This window comes from Saccostrea cucullata, unplaced genomic scaffold (genome assembly GCF_032062105.1).
Source record: "Saccostrea cucullata isolate Sc308-1 unplaced genomic scaffold, CSIRO_AGI_Scuc_v1 ctg2655, whole genome shotgun sequence".
In the NCBI taxonomy this organism is placed as follows: Eukaryota; Metazoa; Mollusca; class Bivalvia; order Ostreida; family Ostreidae; genus Saccostrea; species Saccostrea cuccullata.
This window is the reverse complement of record NW_026935437.1, coordinates 5636-30283: the sequence shown is the minus strand read 5'-3', so window position 1 is coordinate 30283 and position 24648 is coordinate 5636. Positions and strand designations below refer to the sequence as shown.

Genomic DNA, 24648 nt, shown 5'->3' with positions numbered 1-24648 from the left:
AAACAGCAGAGCTTAGTAAATAGAAGAATAATGTTGTTGAGTTGTTATACTAAAATTTCAAGCAATTGTTGAAGTCATCATGGAAAACAAGTTCCAACTAATATTGTTTTTCTTCGGGATACTTCAGACAGATCAGGTAAAAATAATGTTTTTGTTTATTTTAATCTTTGTACTTCTCATTTGTATGCCATGTAGTACGCCCTTCTGTAAGTAATGTGACCCTTTGTACATGTATCACAAAAACTATTTTAAACGTGTTTTTAAAATAAGATCAAAGCTTTGAGTTAAGCTAATTTTGACGGATCTCCTCCCTTTCAGTTTTGCCATTATGAAAGATTTTACTTTTACGTCACAAAAAAGATTTCCATTCTTTTAAATTGAAGTTTTATCGAGAGTTTTATTCAAATGTTTTCTTTCCTTTTTTGTAATTATGAAAAGTTTAGAAGCAATAGTCGATCTATAACTGTAGGAATACAAGGTATAGTCTTTAACTTGAAATATGTTGGATTAAAGACTGGGCCCTTTTGTGATTAAGAATATTATTAAGTTCATTAATGGCGTCATTTCTTTTTCTTGCTCCTTTGCAAGAAAACTATTTAAAAATTTCAAAGGGACAGATTAAAGTTTGGTGCGAATATGATTGTAACGTTGAATTAGCCAGGCTTTCTTTTTTAAATAAAAAACAAGAACCTCTTCAAAAACAAACAATTTATTTAGAAAAAAAAATATAAGAAAAGACAAATAAAACTATAAAATGACACAATTACACACATTCACTCTCACGCAAATGGTCGTACAAAAAAATGTTATTTACGAAAAAAAATTAAACGATCAAAAGACGTTTAAACAGCTGTGTTAACCCGTGTTCAGATCCAACCCAAGAAAATATAACTATGGTGGTATTGTCCATAATTATCCATACGACAGTCTCAATGAAGTCCAACACTTTGTTTTAAACCTCCCAAACCTCCGGGGCTGTAGTCCCAGACTATGGTAGGGATCAATGTTCACAAATACTGATAATTCTCGTGTTTAAGTCTTCATCATCATCATCATCATCGTCATCATCACATCACCGTCGTCATCAGAGTTTCCATATTGCTAAAATATTAACTCTCCTTTATCAGTAAATAGTTATTAACTTTATAGATGGTAATACTATCATACAATTATACTGGCTTTAATTAATAACCATATAGTTACATGTATTATTGAGTTCATTATAACATAAACACTAAGATACTTTTAATATCATCAGTTTGTTTACAGTTGAGATAGATACAACATGGCTGACAATACTTCCGGTCAAATGTTATACCAGAATAATGTTTATAATCCTTTGTTTGCATATAACTGGATTCATGTACAGCTACATGTAATAAACTCTAAATCGATCTAAACCATTTTTTTTTCGAATGTTGCCTTTTTAAACTGGTACATATACACAGCTAAAACTTGCCCTAGTAGAGATAAAAGTGTTATTTTTCCTATAAAGTTTCTTAGACGACAACTTGAATATCATTTTGGGGAAAGGGGGTAAAACTTCCGGGAATACACAGGTATATTGGATAAATCTGAACTTGCAAATGCTGAAATGAAACATATGAAGAGAACGAACAATATTCAAGATCAAAGGTCTATTAAACAATACAAAATAAGAGCAGAGTGTGCTCCGTGTCATGATTGGTTTATAACGGAAGAACCCGTCATCAATTCAGCATTTAAATAATGGACTTACAATCAGTATGAAAAATGTCAATCAGCATTTTACTCAACCAATAAATTGTAATTGCTGACAAGGTCATTGTATCGACCATAGAACTTACAAAATGATGACTTTAAACGAGAAAGATGATTTCCGAAAATATAACTATCTCAAATATGATAAAATTCTACCAGAATTGAGGAAATTTGGTGAAATGTCCTACTTCTGCACTTTCTAGTGGCTTCCCTGTAAGATCTGAAGCACGCATCATTTTAGGTTCTTAAATAAAAACTGTTACAATTTTACCAGTGTTCTGATTATTACGTCAATTAAGGGGCCAGGTTTGGCCGTTATGCTACCTTTTCCTTTGCAATTGACCGATTGACCGCAGTTCTATGATGAGATAATATTATTTTTGGGACCGTTCGACGTTTAAATCATTTCAACATACATGGTACAAATTGTCACCTTCACTCAAGGTATTCCATAAAACCTGGTACTAAATATGAGTTTTATGCTTTTTTTTGTATATATGAAGTTCGGCTCATGCATTTATTTAGCATGAATGATTCTTTTACTGTTCCAGAGGTTCTTAGGGCAAGATGGCATGGCTGTTTTTCCAGTAGACAATTGTCCAGGGAACATGTCTGAAGTTAAAGATGCTTCAATAAGACTTAATTGTTCTTATATTGCATACTCTCTAAATGTTTATCATTGTCTGCCATTAGCTGACCTGTCTCAGCTTGTGGAATTCTGCTACGATAGAACCTCCGGTTTGGTTGAAGAAGGTAAGACACTTTTTTATTTTAAGATTTTATTACTTGATTATAATGTTTGGTAATTTAGGGTCTCCGCCAATAAAGGAAATTATGTTACTTGCATATTTGTATAATATGCATAATTGATGAATTCATGAATAATCCAAACTACGTGACCGAGGTTTATAATTACCTTAATGTCATTTGTCAAAAACTAGAGTTGTCCATTGAATGTATAATTATAAGTGACATAGCGATGTCAATAGAAGTAATTTTACCATTGATGCTTGCAACAGATAAGGATGAATTAAAAAATACTGGTCACACATTTGTCACCCTGCAAAATAAACATAGACAAATAGAATAAAATTCTCTGTAGCAGCTTTTTTTTATTTTGTCTATATACAAGTCAAATCTCTTATTTATATCTCAAAACACTAAAAAACATTCCCCCAAATCATGCTAAATATGATATGAGTTGAATATCTTCTTTATGATTTCATGAAAATTCAATATTTTTTTGATGATTTGCAAAATAAATTAGAATTTTTTATGTTAAACAGAAAGTCATTCTTGTTAATGTGTAAGGCATTGAGCTTCAAATTTAGATTACAGCAAGATTTGGTCATGGCTGATGTTGAAAAAAAAAATAATATCAAGAGTGCAACGTAAGAGGTGCCCAAAAAACGAATTAAAACATTTATTTGATTGATTGAATGCTGTTCTAACGTCCTATTCAATTTTTCTTTTACTTATGTTGCCATATATCAGTAAAGGGCTTGCATTTTTTACCTTTATTCGGCACAAATGGCCACTGAACAGCGAGGGATCCTGATCGTGCGAACGCCTGTCGTGACACGGGACCCCGATTCGAAGGACAAAAAACTTTCATTTCAAGTCCCGAGTGCATGGCGAAGGAACACTCGCTACTCATCTTTTATCGACTTAGGTCAGTCGTTGCCGAGATTCGAAATCACCACCTCTCGATCATGAAGCGAGTGCTCTATCCAATCCACAATTAAGTACAAAGATGAAAAAAAATCAATGTGTACAAAATACACTGAAGCTTATATATCATTCAAAACTTAAAAAAAAAAGTTACAAAGGTGAAACAAAAACCATTCTTTCTTGCGACTAACCCCCTTAAATTGCATCGTCTGAAGAATATTTCTAACAAGATAATTTACTTCTTAATTTGTTTAAAAAAAACAATTAATTTTATCAAAATCTCTTTATCAGAACAGCTGTTTTTGTTTACGCTTATTCACAAGATTTTTTTTTTAGAAAGTGAATGTTGCCAACAAAATGTAGTCTTAAAAAGTAAGCTTCTGTTATCATATAAAACGACCACAGCGCTTCATTTTTACCCTATATCTGTATCTCATTTTAATTGTAATCTCTTGAAAAAATTCGTTCATTAAATGTACCATGACTAACTTAGGAGTGGTATCTATGGTATTTACATATGTGTCTTCTTAAACAAATTGTCCCTTCCCCAGACACACACACGTGCACAATCCCCGTGGGGATCCGGATTAGAATAGGTCCTCAGTACCGCTTTGTTTTTCGTAAAAGGCGACTAAATGGGGCGGTCCTTCGGATGAGACCGTATAAACCGAGGCCCCGTGTCACAGCAGGTGTGTCTCTGCTCAAAGGCCGTAAGTGCCGAGCATAGGCCTAAATTTGCAGCCCTTTACCGGCAATGGTGACGTCTCCATATCAGTGAAATATTCTGGAGAGGGACGTTAAACAGTATACAATCAATCAATCACTTGCGCAAAAGTTACCCTGCTATTTTTGAAATATTTTTTCATTGGCAATGAATATAATAACTTTTATTGCATTTTTTGTACTTTTTGTCAAACCATGTGGCTTGACCAAACATTGATTGTTTAACTTATCAAATATCCCTTTGAAAGCTAGAAAGCATGAAATTAATCAAAAACATTTGCAATTTGTAAGAAAAAAAAATGTTTGTGTTGTTTATCCTTAAGTTAGATTTTCTCAAAAACCAAACGCCTGCACTACCAGAAGCCCTTGAAAAAGTTAATTGCCTGTGTAGGAACTTTAATATGATATATAAACTGTAGGTTTGTAAAATTTGTTCGGATGCCCCACGTTTGAAAGTCTATGAATATTCAATTTTCGTTAATAATCGATTTCAATAATTTTCTACTGGCTTGGGATATTTCATGAGTTCCAATATGAAACAATTGTATAATATTTTACCACACATATCGCTTTTAATTTTATTTCTATCATACTCGTCTAAGGTTTAAAAATCGGGTTCCTTGGTTCTTTCTTAATTATTAAGATAAGCAATTCACGATTAACGTCATAATTCATGAACAATTTCAAAGAATTTTCACCGGTATATATGTAACTGTTAATGAAAAAGGGAATTTTCTTTATTTCTAAATGTGTTTCTGGTTTCGTTTTATTGTGATAAGATTATTCATGTATGTCGAGCTAGAAATGATCAGATGTAAATTTGCTTTAAAATGTTCATTGAATTGTTTTGTTGAGATTAAAGACGATAAGACATCATATTATTAATCAAGATGAAATATATATCAAATTAAGCTTAACTATAAGTATATCAGGTCTAACTACTTATTTCTGAGATAATGTAAAATAATGCGTTTTATTGCAGCCAATATCGCAATGTTTAAATAGGTTCTTGACATGAAAAAGTTTATCCAACACTAAATTAGACGAAAAGAGAAAGAAAACTTATAATTAAAAGCTTTTTATTCAACAAGCCTAGAAAAAAAATATACACAGATTGTTTTCTATTATTATCTGACGTAACCCTCTCAATTTTCTAACGTTATACATACATAATCATGAAATATTTTTTTTCACTGTTTTACAGGAAATTGTATGGTTCTGTATCATTTTACTTTAAATAACTACCCCTGTGAAAATTTCGCCAAAGGCTGTCCAAACAGAGTTTTTTTCCCAAAAATGATGTTTAAATGTAAGTGTTTACATTATACTATAGATAAAAGCTTCATCTTCTTATTATATATGAATGCTTTTAAAAGATAGGAAACCAGTTATATTCATTTTTTTATGCTCGTCGTCCGTATTTACGTCATAAAATGCTGGAAATATGTTTATGCTATTGATGTGTTTCATTTTCCATAATTTTTAGAAAAATAAAACTATTTAGCATTAAGATAAAGTTATACTACATCTTCGAGATATTTTAGTGATAAATCTATTATGAATCCATAACTGACCAATGCTGTTTTCTGTATTTTATGTCTGCATGTGTCTGAGAAAGAATTGTATGTAGAAATATAGCCTTTTCCTTTTATCCATTTTTAGACTTTCTCAAAAGTAACCCTACTCCTTTTTTGAATTTAACATCTATATACAGTCGCACCTGCTCTTACGGTCACCCTAAATCAGCGGCCACTCCCCATGAGCGGCCAGTTTCAATCCCGCTCGTTCATTTTTACACTATATTTTAACTCATTTAAGCGGCCACCTGTCTGACGCGGCCAGTGGCCAGTATTTTTAGGTCCCGTGCGCTCCACATGACTGTTTTCAGCGGCCATTTTGTCTGTTTTGTCACATGACTTCCGTCTCACACTTGACCCCGTATCCTCATGCGAAGCCAAACATGAACAGCTGATAATGAGTTATTGACCAATAATTGCAGGTTGAATTTGAATTCTGTCAGGATTTAATGATTTAAATAATATGATTAAAAGTTTTATTGTTACGAGTGTTTTCTTTTCTTTTTTTTTTGTGGTGTTCTTTATATATACGAAAGTAAGTTGTTGAATATGTTCATGATATAAACTCATTACATTAATTACAATTTCAACTGAGGTCATCAAGTCAAGCGGTCAATCTCGCGTTTAACCTTTTATGTTATATAAATAAATACATATCTAGAAAAACTGAAAAGCTTTTCACACTGACAGCATCAGGGAAATGCTGAGTTGTTAGAACATTAAATGATTTCGTGTGATGTAAATTCTATGGGTGTAAAATCAAAATTACCAACACAGAAAAAAAACAATAACAGATTTCTTTCAGAAATTCATGTAAAATGAAAATTATGAAAAGGGATTTCATGTGATTTAAATCTTCCCAAGTTTTTAAAATGTGTTGAAATTGTGGATTTGGATACGTGTGAAAATAAATATACAACAGTTGTTGCAATTTTTTAATTCTTTGGTTTGAAACCTGGAATAAGTGGTCAACTGTCTTATGTGGCCAATTTGTCATTCTCTCACAAGTGGCTCCTTAAAACAGGTTTGAGTGTATGTAGAAGTGAAGAAGATCTAAGGACATCTGTTTTTAGACAGACAGCCAAAATATTGATACATTTCAATCTTGGGAGATGATCCCAGCAGTCACACAACGTTGTTTTAAAGTTCAATATTAGTTGAAGTTTGGGTTTAGACGTTGATAAATTTAGATACACTATTGATTCAACGTTGACTTTTCAGCGTTGAGAATGTAACGTTGATTCAACATTGAATTCAAATTAAGATGAATTGCCAACATTGATTCAACGTCGGATCTTCGCCGAGCGCTCCGATCCTATTTTTGCTGATAGATAATTCGGACTATAATAGTGTCGGACTATAACACTGTCGGACCATAAGGAGGTCGGATTTGACAAAGTCGCACTACCATATATCTTTACTAACTATTATAAATAACAATAAAAATTAAGGATATTAGATATAGGAATTTTACACATTCAATGATAAATATGAATTCAGTACGAGTTTGCCAAAGTACGAATAAAGAGCATACGCAGTAGGACATCCGGAAAATATTCAAAAAGACAACATAACAGTTACTGGTAAGTTTTTAGAATTTCAATGATTTTATATATACAGATGTGGTTAGGTTTTAAAAATTAAAATTCGGTTTGTTATAAATCGTAATCGATCGTGATCGTGGATGCTTTTGAATTTTAACCTACGCCAATTTCATTGTACATTGTAGGGGAAATCAACTAAAAGCTGCACCACGGGACTCTTTCAACTCAAAAGACCAACATAATCCATTAGAGAATACTATAAATAGGAGATCAACATAATCAAAAGGACTCTAACATCAAGAGTTATATTAACAAATACTCTTTAAAAAACGTTTGGCATATAAGAGTATCATTGAAAAGACATAATTTGTCGAAATGCATATCTGGTGCATCAGAAGTGGTACCGTATAAGATTTGCATCTTACCATGGAATGGTTTCATGTTCTAGACTATTTCATGACCACATGTGAAAATACAAACCGTTTGTAAATGATCGGGTTTTGTAACATGATGAATTTATAAAATGTATTTTGTTGAAAATTATTATAACACAATTAACTATTTATAGGAAATTAAACATTAACCGTTTACGATATACATATATATATTTTTTTCATATAGTGATAAACTGTATGTTTTCCTTTAACATTCTTTGTGCCGCGGGCCGATTTTGGGCCTATTTTCAAATACTACTTTAAGTGCCATGGGCCTATTTTGGGCTTTTCCTTAACTTCATTACGTCACAAGTAAAACTGATTATGACGTTACGTTCTCTTCCTTAATTTCGCGCCACTTTGTTCTCGTTTTGAAGAAAACAATATTTTACCATTCCGTCACTGAAAAAATGGAATGTAAGGAAAGAAATGTTGAACGGGTATTTCATTTGTCTTGGTCTTTAATTAGAAAATGTAAATAATATATTCTGATTTGAAATCAAATATCTTATCAATATTTTCAATCCTTAAATGAATGACACTAGCAATCAAAGTTACATTTGGAAAACCCTTTATCTCCCAAAATGGAATAACTTATCATTCTTTTGATTGTGGAAATACCAGTAATGCAATATCATATTGTAATTTCTGTAAATATTTTAAAAACAATTTAAAATTGGAACATTTTTGAAATTGAATAGCTTTTAAAACGACTGTAAGAAGTTCTCAGGAGCATAACAAAGTGGAAAAATTTATTTTATACATGTCACATAATAAAAAAAATCCACAAGGGAACAGGAAATGACAAGTGCCAGAAAAAAAAAAACTTCTTATGCTCATTGATCAATTATGCCTCTGCAAGAAACGACCGTGACATGGAACTTCCACGTGTATATATATGCTCCCACCTAATTTCATCCACTCTGTTTGCTCAAAAGACCTATACAGATTTAATTTCGTTTAAGCATGAATCATCGATTTTATCTGCCGGTGAATTGGGGCGGGGGGGGGGGGGGGGGGGGGGGGGGGGGGCTATTAGCCGGATTCAGAATTTTCCGTTGCTTCTGTGCTAGATTAAATTTCTCGCTATTTAGTTAATGTAAGAAATAGGGCAGACATTTACAATCAGAGGGCAGGCAAAATATCTTTTCTGTCGAAATTGCGAGGGATCCACTAGTGCGAAGGTTCACGGCCCACTAGTCCGATTGAGAAGGAGTAGCGAACTTCAGTAAGATTTTCGAAATTTTTTTAATTTATATAGCCAGCAACCAAAGAAAGAAAACTACTTTGAACCCGACTTTGAAAAGGCCCTCAATTTGGATGAGTGCATCAGTTTTTGTCCCCCGCTTGAAAAGTGGGGGATATTTATTTGGGTTTGTCCGTCCGTCCGTCCGTCTTTCTGTCTGTCTGTAACGCTTTCGTTTCCACACGATATCTCAAGAACCCTTTGAGCCTTTGCAATGAAATATAGCATAGCAACTCCCTATGGACTAAAGAAAAACCCTATTGATATTGAGGTCAAAAGGTCAAAGGTCAAGGTCATAAATAAGCGAATTCTGTCTGTTATTACACTTTCGTTTCCACACGATATCTCTATAACGATTTGAGCTATTGCAATGCAAGAGTTTTACATAACAACTCCTTGTGGCCTAATGAAGACTACTATTGATTTTGAGGTCAAAAGGTCAAAGTTCAAGGTCGTAAATTTATACAAACTCTCTGTGTGTAACACTATAATTTCCGGGCAATATTTCAAGAAGATTTTGAGCTTATGCAATGTAATTTTATACCAAAACTCCATAGGACCTCTCTCAACCCTCCCAAAGTGCCCCGCCACGTTCGTTTTATTAGTATCTAAAGTATTACATGTTGCTATTTTTAGCACAGGGGCATGAGGAGAGTTATTGCGTATAAAACAGGTTCTCGGCGGACTTTATGTTCTTATTACATCTATTAGAACTGTTTAAAAAAGGCTAGATAAATCAAACACCATGTATTTTGTAAAATTTTGACAATACCGAACATGAATATATACATGTATGTGACTTCACTTCCGCATATATACTTGACTCCAGGTAAAGTGATTCCGTGGTCTAGTGGTATGTTTCTCGCTTCCCATGTGAGAGGTCTCGAGTTCAAGTCCCGGATGGATCACTTTTTTTAGAAATACTTTTTTTAAAAAAAAATAAAAGTATTCAGCACGCGAAATAAAAAAATTACGAGGTCTGGCTCGTACAAACTCATAAAATCCTCATTACAGTGTGATAAATATTCCATATAAAAAGAATCTTCTATATATACACATAATCTATTCATAATAAAGAATAAGCAATTAAATCTGTATATCCATGATGGTATATTTTATTTGCTTCAGTGTACAATACCGACCAGACGCAACCTGACACAAAGCAGTCCTGTCACGGATTATCCGCGGGTTTATGTAACGTACGTTAACGTTATTGTTATGTCACAATACTGTACGTTATGTTTCTATAGTTAATAACAGAGTCTAAATAAACCACTATACGATCAAGACGCATTTCTATTCTTTCCACAACATTTGGTGCCGTGATCGACGGAATGTTTACATAAGACGGAATGGAAGGAAGACTGAAAGCCATACGGGCCGGTAACAGATCAGCGGTGACAAAACTTTTCGGACGATTTTTGGACTTGAAAGAAAGAACAGGCAGTGAAGTAACGGAGGAAATCGAAATAATCAGGAAGTCTCTAACACAGAAAAGGCAAACTCTACAAGAACTAAATGAACGAATATTAGACGCCCTATCTGAAGAGGACATAGAAGAAGAAATTACAACGCAAATGATGAAGCCGCCATAGACATGCTCAAGGAGTGGTTTGGTCAACCGCAAAAAATTATCAATGCTCACATGAGAGCACTATTGAACTGCATGCCCCGAGAAACGACGCCATCAGTTTAAGAAATTATGGCGACTGCTTGGAATCTCATGTCAGGAGTTTAGAATGTCTAGGACAACAACAAGAGATGTACGGAGCTTTACTTATTCCAGTCATAATCAACAAACTACCAGCTGGAATCCGGAAAAACATTGCACGTGAGTACGATGGTGACAACATTTCACTACACAATCTTCGTAAAGCTATCAGCAAAGAAGTCAAAATCCTTGAATCAGGGCAGATTGAAAACAGCAATAGATTCCACGCAACAGCAATGATTCTTACCGGAGCCTCAAAGAAACAACGCCATGTTCATTATGGACACAACCAGAAAACAAAAGAGTCAATTCCTTATGTCGAAACAACAGAGATAAAGAGCCGCCCATGCATTTACTGTTGCACAGAGAATCACTTTCCAGGGGAGTGTAAGAAAGTTACAGAAGTAAAAGCAAGATTCGACATCTTAAAACAGAATATTTGAAAATTGCGAATTATGTAGTGCATTCACATGGAAATACTGCCCAACACATGACAACCCTGCTGATCTGCTGACCCGAGGACTTGACGCAACTTCATTCATGGACAGTACCTTATGGAAATATGGACCGTCATGGATTTGCAACAAAGAGGCATGGCCATGTTGGAGCCCACAACCGACCTCGGTACATTCGGTAATGGAAAAAGAGGAGGAATGCACGACAACGTCAAACGAACTTACTACTAAACTCGAAAACATTCTGAACATCGTTGACGTATCAAGATTCAGCGATTACAAAAAACTACTACATGTAGTTGCATTTGTATTGCGATTTGTGAAAAATTGCCGAGTTCACATATCCGACAGAGAATTCAACAGTTTAACATGCGAAGAACTAAACAGAGCCGTAAAGAACTTGATAAAAGGATGTCAAAAGAACGCATTTTCCAATGAAATTATGAAAATGAATTCCAATGGAGCCAAGCCATCTCTTATTAGACAGCTTCGTCTATTTCTTGATACGGATGGATGCATACGCTGTAGAGGTAGGATTTCCTATGCCGAAATAGACAACAAGACGAAGAACCCTAATTTACTACCAAAAAAGGACGCATTTACAAACTTGATCATCAGAGATGCTCATCAGCGGAGTGGCCATTCTAGCACGAATGCAACAATGTCATACATCCGACAAAAGTTTTGGATACCAGCCATCAGACAAGCTGTAAAATTTGTCAAGCGGATATGTGTGATTTGCAAACTTGTACATGGAAAAGACTATTCCTCACCAGATCTGCCGCCTTTACCCTATTTTTTTCGTACGGAGGAATCAGCGCCATATACGAGTACAGGCGTAGACTTCACAGGAGCTTTATTCGTCAAGGAACGGAACCGAAGAGAATCTAAAGCTTATATTTGCTTATTTACGTGTGCTTATACAAGAGCAGTTCATCTAGAGACAGTCGGTGATTTATCCGAACAATCATTTTTACGGGCATTCCGTAGATTTGCAAGCCAAAGATCCGTGCCTAAGCTAATCATCTAAGATAATGCGCCAACTTTCAAGTCTGCAGCGAATTACCTGAAGCAACTGTTTGAATCTAAAACTCTTAACGATGAACTCGCAGATATGGGAGTTAACTGGAAATTCATTCCGAGAGCAGCTCCATGGTATGGAGGCTTTTGGGAGCGACTCATCGGATTTATCAAAACAACACTGAAGAAAATAATCGGCCGTTCATTTATCGATTTAGAAACTCTACAAACTGTAGTAACAGAAGTTGAAGCAATAGTTAACTACCGTCCGTTAACATACGTTTCATCGAACCTCGAGGATCCATAGCCACTAACACCATCGCATATACTGTACGGAAGATGACTGAGTTCCTTACCATACCCGGCAGATGACCAAGAAAATTCAAGCGATTGTCACCCATTGACTTCCCGCCGTCTTAACCAACGTCTGGATAATCAGAATACTATCTTAAATAACTTTTGGATCCGCTAGAAGAGAGAATATTTAACATTACTCAGAGAGTATCATACAGCAAATGGAAGCAGGTCGCAGAAAATTAAAGTCGGTGATATTATCCAAATCCATGAGGAGAAACCTCGGATCATGTGGAAACTAGCTGTCGTGGAGGAACTCATACGGGGGAGAGACGGATTCGTTAGAGCTGCCACTTTACGGACCAAAAATGGACTTACAAATAGACCAATTGCGAAACTATATCCAATCGAAGTGAATGAGAACGAACTAAAAGTACTTTCTTCTGATCGAGTGTCAAAACAAAAGCCAAAGAAAGAATCCGCGAATGCACCTCTTAATTAAGCGATTATGAACGTGTTTTTATTCTAAATTTCAGTGAACTGTTATTTTGATTTGAACTTTTTAAGATGCTAGTAAAATTCATTTCGGTGCCCGGAGTGTCAGAGATTATCCGCGGGTTTATGTAAAGTACGTTAACGTTATTGTTACGTCACAATACTGTACGTTCTGTTTCTATAGTTAATAACAGAGCCTAAATAAACCACTATACGATCAAGACGGATTTCTGTTCTTTCCACAACAAGTCCCAGGGCAGTCCCGGGGACTGCTAAAGCAGTCCCACAGCGCTCCCAGAGTAGTGCAGTAGCGGTCCCAGAGCAGTCCCACAGCGGTCCCAGCAGTCCCAGAAAGCAGTCCCAGCAGTCCCAGTGGACGGGGCTTATTAATTTAATGAGCGGAGCTAACTCAGAAATAGGATTTGCAATAAACAATGGACAATAAAAGGCAGTAGAAATTGATTCTGGTTAGTATGCCAGGAATCCTTACATGTAAGGGAAGGTCATTTATGAAGAGAACATGTATGCGCATAAAAATTGAAATTATAATATTTATTGGACGAAGAAGGCTTTCACACTTACATGTACATATATGAATTACACTGAACATGAATATATAATCACAATTCTTGGGCATATTAATAATTCTTCTGTGATTGATACTGGTTCCCATATTTATTTTTTGTACAGAAAATTAAACGTGAATTAATTATTTTCCACCAGAAGAAGCTTTAAATAGATCTTTTCATTATATCGCCAATTTAAATTATCGGCATACTCTAAAGGAATTTTCTTAAGTCTTGGGGCTTTTAAAAAAATCTTTGTTAATTTTATCAGGTATTATTTTTCAGTCATGATTATTTCTATTGACTTGTCAATCGAATTATCGTTAATGCCTCGTTCTGTAAAACTCAGTTTTAAGTGTTTTATTTTAAATGTTAGAGTGTACATCTGTAAATCACCAGAATGGAAGCTTCAGATTATTTTCAAAATTAGTTAATCCCGAAAGAAATTTATACAAATTTCATTGTTTACCAGCATGTTCAATGATGTGTAACACTGTTACAAATACCCAAATAACATGCATCGATTTTCTGCCCAAAGGCGATTGAAACAATGGGTGTTGATACCATCTTATAAACATTAATCGGCAGGGTAAACACTAGCAAAACAAAAAAGAAATAAATCACAATTCCCGGTATTTTCTCTTTTTTTTTTTAAATAAATATACTCTTTTAATAACTTGTTTATAAATTAAAAGCTACCGCTAATTCATTAATTAATTCCCCAATGATTATTCACATTGTTTATGTTACGGGAGATTGGGAGCATAATTTTATTTCATGGTCATTTAATAAATTGTTGGGTTTTACTTGAGGGTTACATGGAATACTCTTTTTTAGCGTGGTCCTTATAAAACGTGTAGCATTTTTAATCAAAAAATGTTGAACCTAACTGTAATGATTATTTTAATAGTACCAAATGCAAATTTTGAGTACATAATTTTAAATTAAATAATTAAAAAAGGCCCACATGTAGCCATTTTTTTCTCATAAACTCTGATAAACGTAATTTATTTTTTGGAATAAAAATGTTCTCATGAATTCCTTATTTATCAACTTTATATATATTTTCAAAAATTTATTCTAAACTACAAATTAATTTGTGTAAGTATACAGTCCCTGAAAATATGAATTAACTTTAATAATCTCTACTTATTATAAGAATGTAAGAAATCCTTGCTTATTAATCAGTTTAAACTCCTCTCTGTTGCAAGTAAACAAAACAACAGGGAGCCTGCAAATTCAAAATACACACGAGGCGGAGGTATTATGTCACTCAGAACCTTTTTCACACCTGAGTGAACAAAGCAGTCCAAGAAAGCAGTCCCAGGGGCAGCTGGGACTGCTGGAACTGCTTTTCATAGCAGTCCCAGAGCAGTCCCACAGCGGTCCCAGAGCGGTCCAAAGCAGTCCCGGGGACTGCTTTCTGGGACTGCTTTGGTGTCAGGTTTGGCCTGGTCGGTACTGTACATGTGTGTATACATTTAATAATTCTACAAATTCAGTGAGGGGGATCCGACTCTCCCGCCTCCCCCCGAACTGCGCATGTTTTACTTTTTCCTTAAGCGGGGGACACAATTTCTCTTAATTAGCTTGTTTTTTTTTCAAACAAATGCTTATTAATTCAAAAGTTTTTTTGATTACATCGTTTTTCGTATTTTTGTCAAATTTCTGCTACAACTCTGCGAATACAAGTTTTCATAATGCCGTAACGGTTATATTCAATTTGTTAGCACACTGTCTGTGTTACGAAACGATGACTGTAAATCACGTTTTTCATCGACTGAATAAAAATTTTAAATTACAACTATTTCATTGTCATCGAGTCTCTTATGAAGGTGGAAGAATAAATTAATGAGATTTACTTATTTTACATTTGAACTTGATACTAACATCCAACCCACAGTGATTATAAATGTTGTTTATACTGCATACAGGTATTTAGAATAAATTGAAAGCAAATCTTACAATTATACAGGCATGCACAGATTAAAGAATTTCATTTATTTTGTATACTTCTTTTTGGGTTTTACTCCTTTAACTTTGAAAATGGACCCCGGCTTTGTCAGGTCCCATTCGAAAGACACCTAGAAAAATATAACTATCTATTACCGGGGTAGTTAGATATGACGGATCGCAAGAATCGAACCCGGGCCTGATCACAAAGCGAGCCCTTTACAACAAGGCTTCCTTGATCGTGTTGAGATGCGGGAATATGCAGAAAGGAAGTTTCAGATTTTATGAATAATTTTCAGTATTTTGTGCTCCAAATTTCAACCCCATGCTTCAAAATCCTGTTAGGGTACCAGGTAGAACAATTGCACAGAGCCTTAAACTGTGAACTGTTTAACACACGTACTATATTTGCTTTTTGAACAGGTGAAACTTCGGACTGATGGTCGTAAGGTCTCACACAAGGAAATAATTTCACTATATGTTACTATATAGCTTTACTTAAATTAATTAATTAACTAGACTCTCAGCAGATAAATCATGAAATAGAAAATAAAGGTTAATGCTTAGACAAAAATTTGAGATCAGAAAAAAATACCCCTTATGCGGCTTTTAAGAAAAAAAAAGAGAGTAAACAAACCTACCCCGAAATACACGTGGGTTTCAGATGTTGACAAACAGACTACGCACCATCCAGGAAGTTGCATCACGCGCACCTAAAGAAGAGTTCCCTTTAATTCAGTGGCACAATTCTGCTAAAGATTTGATATCTCTAGTACATGAGTCCAAAATCAAAATTGTAGACCTAAAAAAAAGTTGCCGAAAATAAAAAAAAAAGAAAAAGATTTTGTCTCTATGTATATGGAACTTCATTTGACTAAGTTCATTTTGATTGGCTATTTCCTTGCGTAAGACCTTAAAGGTAATTAGACAAAGGACAAGCACGAGTTCTGTGATATTTTTAAGTCCATATGAAAAATTAAGAGTATATATATAATACAATTTAATGGATTAAAAACGATTACAGAACATAAGGCCTGTAGATGTAGTTTTTCATTCATCTGAACATTCAGATGTTCAATCTCCATTCGATTGGATCAGACATCATTCTATATATTGCATCCCAGTTTACGATCAAGGGTGTAAAGACGAAGACAATGTGAAGAAACGTACGTCTTTGTCTGTGTATTCCAGTTTTAATTTTTAGAAACGCAATGAAAAATATCAAAAGTATTAAAAGATCTCCATAAACATTGAACAAATATAAATAATTATTTAAAACGATACAATTAATTTTAAGCGATTAAGGGAAAGGTGTAAATGTGCAAATGCCCGTATAACAAAGGGTGTTTACTTTTTTTTTTTAAACATTATAATCTTATTTAAGATGCCGTCCCCATCCCCTATTTCTGTATTGCAGTAAGTTTAAGCAATGGCAATTTAAAGTGTTTTTTGTCGAAAAGTCTACCAAAATGTAAGACCACCCCCCCCCCCCCCTTCACACACACAAGCACGAGAAATAGGAATTTTTTTTAATGAGTTCGGAAACTCTGAACAATTTAGGCTTTTACTTTGCTTGTCGGATTTTTTTTGTAGCCCCCTCCTCCTCCCGACACTTTAAACAAATAAAATTCTTGAAGTCCTACAGAATTTTCAAAAATAAATAACGAGAACTTGCAAGTAGTTATTTATGTATGCATTACAACACACTGCATTTGTAAATTTTAATTAGAATGCTTTATATATTTGACGGGTATTTGACGTCACATAAAATTACCGGTATATTATTTAGAAAAAAAACTCCTTACTTATAGTCTATTAAAATATATTATTTTTGCATGTATGTTATATAAAATGTAATTTTCAAAGGGGTAAGTTGTTGTAGAATTTGTTTTTATTGTCTTTTTTGCACAATTTACTACAAAAAGTGAGCATTTAGGCGGAAAGTATTTAGACTTTTATCTACATTGTTTATGACGTCACAGTTACGTTACATCATTGATTCGACGTAATAGAAAACTGTCACAGCACTGTACGTTATTTGAACTGTAAAACTGTACAACAGCGAAAAGGTTAAGGGGTCCCAACCCTTTGCTATAAATTTCACCTTAGAAAAGTTTTAATTTGTAATATTGATATATATATATGAATTATGTTATTTTACTTTGGCTCTATTATTGTTTCCTCTAATAGCATTGTGACGTCATTGAATTGTTGTTGACGTTATCAACAGGTAACGTTATTACGTCACATTTTTGAATCGTTTTCAAATGTAAAACGTCTGAAGAAATAATGAAGAAAGCGCTTACGTTTTACTAACATTGTTGCCTTGTCAAAAATTTTTTTCTAATATTAATTACCGGACACTGTGATATTTCTTTCATTTTTATATATATATATATATATATATATATATATATATATATATATATATATATATATATATATATATATATATATATATATATATATATATATATATATATATATATATATATATATATATATGAAAAAGAAAATGCAGTTTCCAAATTTCATTTAACACAAGCGCTTTCTGGATTTCATAATCCGTGTTCAGGTGTACATAAATTGAACTGATTGTTTTGCTTGGTAACTTGGTAACGTTGATTATGACGTCATGATGCCATGAGAGTCTTTGCAGGGAAGGAAGAAATCTATGACGTCATAGTAAGGCTACATTATGTAAATGTTAGGGAAAATCAAATTAGACAATATTGGACAATAAATCATATTTTTTTTTCAGTCTCAATAAACAAAGTAAAAAGAAATTCTAATCGCTGGTATATAGAAAAAAATAATTTCTCAATCTTAATGTTTCTTCAGTTTTGGTGAGAACAGATTTATGACGTAGTTTTCTTTTGCTAATCTCATTGCAGCGGAATTGTTCCTAAGTTTATAAAAGGGTAACACACAGTAGTTTCCTTGTGAGCAAACATCGAAATGTTCACTGCATGGCGTGTTTCTGAGGCTCGGATTGTTAATTTGTTGGCGATGTACGCACATTCGGGCGGTTAATTGGGTCCCAGTCTGGCTGATGTATTCCTCTCTACAGTTGTTACACGTAATACAAAAAAGAGGTTTTTGCTCTTACAAGTCATATTTTCATTCACAAGAAATGTTTTCCACACTTGAAAATAATTATAGAAGATCCTGTTCGGAGATTAGGACAGGTACCGCATATCGAATCACCGCAACTTGTTACGGAATATTGTTCTGGAATTGTGTTGAATTTAGCTCTGGTCAATAGTCTTTTTTTAAATTTGGGGGTTGTCTTTGTCTGCGAATCAAATCCGATTTCGATGTAAGTTGTTGAAGATCATTATTCCGTTCAATGATTGTAAAATTCTTTCTTGCTTCTTGAAATATATTATTGTGTTTCGGATTGAATGTTGCTACAAAAGGGATTAAGAATGGATCTTTGTCCTTTTTTCTGGTTGTTCTTAAAATATCCTGCGGAATTTTCTTGGATTATTCTATGGCAGAAAGAATAAGATTTTCTGGATAATGTTGTGCTAGAAGAATTGTTTTTAGTTCGGTCAACCTTCGATTTCTAGTTTCTCTATCTTTCACAATCAAATAGTGAAAACTAGATAAATACGCTAAATATTAACTCCTTTATACAATATATTTTTCTCAATATCCGAAAAAATATTTGCAATTCATGTGTAGAGAGTGTCCTAAATGCTCTTTTGTTCTCATCAGTCACACTATGTCGGTTACAATTAATTACAGTAAGTCTGTAAATTCTTCATCTCTAATTTGAGAAATAGTGGTAGATCAACATTTCATAGTTAATATCATATGTGTCTATTTTTAGACAGTTTTACTATTTATAGATATGAGAGCCTTTTCTCAATAATTTTTGAGTTTTTATATTATTCCTTGTTCTTATTGATGAAATAGTGGAGGGATCCGTATGTTTATCATTTATGATTCAGTAGAGCTTGTAATTGATGGAATATTGACATTTTTCAGTATTTAATGAGACATGTTTATATTTAGGCATTTCAAGCTATAAATAGAAAACGAAAATCCCAAAAAACAATATGCCTAGTAGCTCTTATTGTCCAGTTTCTGTCATAAGCATATTGACTTTTACAGTATATTTCATAATTACCTAGCAATGGCGTCTTAAATTGCGCCCAAATTTCATTTTTTTGATTTTTCTGAAGAATGCCTATTTTTTTATACAAGTTACTTAAAATAGCATTAAGATCCCATACCAATTTTTTTCACAAAGAGACACTACTGATATTGACGTATGACGACACGCATAATATTTTAAAAAAAAATCCGTAGACAATTGTTTTTATTTAACCTCAGATTTCTCAAAAAATGCCACTTTTCACATTTTCAGAAAGTATGCCATATTGCAGGACCATTTTCTAAAAGCGGGGTTGATTCTAGAATATATAACTGATTATATGCCCTGTATTTCTTAACAGTTGATGTTTTCCTATGATAAAAAGAATTATACATGCATTTGAGTTTACTACATAAAAACAAAAATGCAGTTATATTTCCTCAATTTTGTTTTGGTCAAAATGGCCAAAAATGGCCAAATTAAATGGATCCGTCTCCATAGCAACCGGGTGCACGTGAGAAACTTCTAGTACCATATTTGCTGGTTTTGCACCAAGGTGCACCTGTGGTGCAAATTTCATAGAAATCGGAGATATGTCGTTTCTAAGCCCTATAGTAAATTTTTTGTGCTTACAGAGAATGCATGTTAAACATCAAGTTTTTATCTTATATCTTTCGCGTCACAATTAGTTTAAAAGTCTGTTACAATGTTTTGAAACACTTTTGAAAACATTTTAAAAAACACTTCAATGGTAAGAAATTGTTGCTCGTCGCAGAGTACTATCATCTAAAATATTCTGAATCATCCTTAAAGCGATTCACTTACGTTCCCTAGGATGTTGACAATAAGGCTGTGTGATGATGCACTGCCAAATCCTCGGATCTGAATCCTATTGAGAACACTTGGGAATGTAATAAGGAGTGTCAAATCTAATAATGAGTGTCAAATTCCCCAAACAATTTCACCTGTTTAGGGAAAATCAATGCAATAATTGTGGCACAAACAGGTCAATCTCATAATCAGGGAGACATGATATATATGACAAAAGAATGCCGTGCAGTAATTAGGGCGAGTAGTGGTCTGACTCCATAGAAATTATTTCATGTGAATTTCATTTTGATGGTACGTCATGACCTGGACACTTTGTCTAAAATTCTGACGATATACTTACATGATATTTACGCATCAAACTGAAATATGCATCATTTACCATGAATTCTTAATTGTATGTATTTGTTCTTTAAAAAAAATAAAAATGTTACGTGAAAACTTAGAATTTTGGTTCAGTGCAGATATCCCCGAGAATATGGCATAAAGGATACTACAGATTATGTTTAATAATCTTGGTGTCTTAAAGCTTGAAGCTTAAGACAGTAAGGGTAAACAAGGAACAATGTTGAATCACTTTAGGTTTTCCATCTTCAACTTTCTTTGTTCATGCAATAATATTCCAGCATCGCCTGAACGTGGTATTTCTGTCTCCCAACTTATTTGATATTCAAGAGCATTTTCTGGTTGTGATCATTTTTAATAAGAAAGAGGCAAGCTTCTATAGATAAGGTGGTGATAAGATTTTAACAACTTCGTAAAGTGTCAGCATTTCGTAAATTCCCTGGTCATTATTATTACTTTTTTTTTAAATAAATATGTCATTTCACTAAATCCTTCTTTGTAGCGTGTGATACTGGTTGTTGATTTTGTAGATCGGTTTATATTCATTATCTTCATCCTTTTCATTAAAAATATCAGAAAAGCAGAAAGAGTAAAATTTTTGGTAATTTCTGATAATGAACAGTGGCAAAGGCATAATCACTTAGATCAGCGTTAAGGTCCATGTGCATATGCTACACGTTTACTTGATTCAAAAGCAATAGAGTGTTTAGATAGATTCTGTACCTTTGAATTTCAGTTGAATTAATATTTTCACTGATATAGACTTTGATAAGGATATGAAAAACTAAGGAATTTAATATGATGATAGTACGAACCTTACGTCCAGGCAGAGTAATTCAATTTTGTTTTTGATGGGGATCTTCAAACTACACGTACAATTGGTATCTGTATAGACTCTGTCTGAACAGAGCGAATTTTAATCAAAAATGTTTAATCAACTACACGTACAATTGGTATCTGTATAGACTCTGTCTGAACAGAGCGAATTTTAATCAAAAATGTTTAATCTACTTTTTGTTTGCTTTATATATCCATTAAAATCGTCTGCTTCTAGGCAAGTTTATTTCTATCTTGGAACTTCTTGTTACCACGAGAACGTAGTTTGAGGCGAGATCCATGGCCAATTTGTTAAGGATTATGGGGCCAAAGGTAACTGCGAACAGAATGTTTCGATGAATGTGCAAAGTCTGAATTTTAATTTTTCTTCATTCAAATTGTTTTAAGAGCTCGCAGTGACGCGTAGCGCTTGGTGCTGCTCGCTATGATAAATGTAAGTTTACTTAATATTTGCATGTAATCAGTCACGTACGTGTAATATGGTATGGAACTCAGGCGCCCAGTTCTTAAACATGATTATATACATGTTTAAAAATATGCTCAAAGGTACAATATAGATCATATCTTTGTAAGATATAAATTTTTTTGATAAATGAACGTTCAATCGGAATTTAATGTACTTATCAAGAAGATCCTTTTCAATCAGATCCAGCTTGCACACAGATAAACAAAGATAAACGTTGTTTTCTTGCTGATCCAAGATGTGCTGAACGTAAGTTGGTTGAAAACATATTACAAGATGTCGATAATTCAAAATTAATCTTATATTTAATCATTAAAGATATAAACTATTTTACATTATTTTCCTGGCACTCTAACTTAGATTAAAAAGTTTTTTTATCATTATAAAACTCATACATGAAGGAAATGTATGATCAAGTGACAAGTAAATCAGTTTCTATTATACATTAATCACCCCAGCCTTGCCCAAGAAAAGATATAAATGAAAAACACAAAATTAAATAATATTCAGCAGAAGTTACTCACAGATAGTATTATTCCAGAGCGAGATGCAGACCATTGGACAATGAAACAAACATAATTTTACGAGGGTTGTTTGGTAAAAGCATGACCATTTGTCAGGAGTGAAAAATGATCATCATTGCGTCCTAAAATTTTCACTACTCTTTGGTAGATTCTTCAGCAATATTCATGGCAATTTGCAAAGTCATCTTAAAAAAAAGGAGACTGCCTATCTCCTGAAATTTATTTCTTTTCAGCGAAGCAAAATATAAGTATTGTCGAAAAAATTATTGACAATTATTGCGATTTTTTTCAAAACATTTTTTTTTTTCATTTTTTAACTTAATATTTTTGCAAAAAATCTCGCTCATTGAAGGTCGCCAGTACTGCGCACTGACCAGAGTTAAAATGTCATAAAGTGTTGAATTTAAAAAAAATCCGGAAATAATATGCAGCCTTTACAGAGGAAATAACTAGACATTATTTAACTTAGTGATTTATTTATTAAACTCTAACTTGCAAAGATATAGGATTTTACATTTTTATCTCCAAATAAGTTTGAGATAAATAGCGATATTTAAATATTTTTTAACCTGTCATTTGAATTTTTTGGTGAAACCTTTCTACCAAATTTGACGTCAAGTTAAAAAAAAAGGATGTGACAATTGACCACATTCTTTCTCATTAAACCTTGTTCATAGCGGAGTTGTATTTGTAAATTCGATTACTTTGATAATAACTTAAAAAAAAGGTTCGCAAAACTTTTAAAATTACTTTTAAAATTACTAACACTGCTCATCCCTTTAAGCTGTTGATGGAGGTTGGTCACCATTCTCCTTTTTCTGGACACCATGTACAGCAACGTGTGGAGGTGGCATACAATCAGGACAAGAGGTGCGTACCTGTACAAATCCTCGTCCCTCCGGGAACGGCATAGATTGTAAAGGATCAAGCTTTGGAAGTAAATCCTCGCGGTCATGTAATACCCAGCCTTGTCCAGGTAAAGATGTATACTACAAATAAACTCTCTCACGTATCTGTTGAACATGTAAACTATAGAGAAAACATATTAAGGGCAGTTTTTTTCGTTAGAAAATATTGTGAAAAGGATTGTGAAAATTTGTGAAAAGGATTGTGAAAATACAGTAGTTTGAATTCTGACTAATCAATTTTATGCATTGAAAGTTGACGGAAATTGGTCAGCATTTGGTAAATACAGCGAGTGGAATTTATGCTCTGTTACCTGTGGTACGGGGATACAAAGTAGAAGTAAAACAAGGGAATGTGATAATCCAACGCCACAGTATGGAGGGGAAAATTGCATTGGGACAAGCACACTTACTGAAACAAAGACATGTGTTATGAGTCCTTGTCCAGGTACATGTGTGATATTAGGCATTTCTTTTAAAGTATCTGTGAAGTAATTGTACTTCTAAAATTAGATTTCATAATTCCTTATCAGAAATAAATACATAGATCTATATCAAAGTTGATGGTCATTGGTCTGAATTTCTTCCTTTTGGTGACTGGAGTCAGTGCACTGTCTCATGTGGTAATGGAACTCAAACGCGTGTGCTTTTTCGCACATGTTCTCAACCAGCCCCTCTTTATGGTGGTAATCCGTGTGAGGGACCTAGTGCACGAAAAGAAAGCAAACCATGTACACGCCCTTTTTGCCCAGGTAAAGAATTTAGCTACTCAATAAACTGTTGTTTCATTTTTTTTATACGATGATTGATAGTTTTTGGCTTAACATACGTTCAAGTTTTTGTAACCCTCTTTACCTCCTCCTTCATCAACTCATAAAGTCATACTTTTTATAGCACTCACATTATGTGACTTGCTGTGAATTAAGATAATACAAAAATAGAAATTAGGAAAATTTCCTGAAAAAAATATTATTTCCAGAGAATCATTCGAATGTATTCCGTTTTTGTTCTTTTGCTACTGAATAAATAAATATAGATTTCTCATTTCTTTTTTTTCAATTATATAAGTTCCTGGGGGATGGTCACTTTTTGGTCCATTCAATGAATGGACACAATGCACGACAAGCTGTGGAGCTGGACATCAGGAAAGAACCCGAAATAGGACATGCAACAACCCCGTACCGCGACACGGGGGCAGAGACTGTGTTGGATTGA

The 24648-nt window shown here is 33.7% G+C and overlaps 1 protein-coding gene across 1 annotated transcript; it reads left to right on the top strand.

Moving 5' to 3' along the window:
- Nucleotides 1-24648, top strand: LOC134242810 (thrombospondin-1-like). Its single transcript, XM_062724931.1, has 8 exons — nt 1-136; nt 2292-2493; nt 5339-5443; nt 22188-22253; nt 23313-23504; nt 23690-23881; nt 23994-24185; nt 24560-24648. The coding sequence occupies exons 1-8, from the start codon at nt 80-82 to the stop codon at nt 24646-24648; spliced, it is 1095 nt and encodes a 364-aa protein (XP_062580915.1). The 5' UTR covers nt 1-79.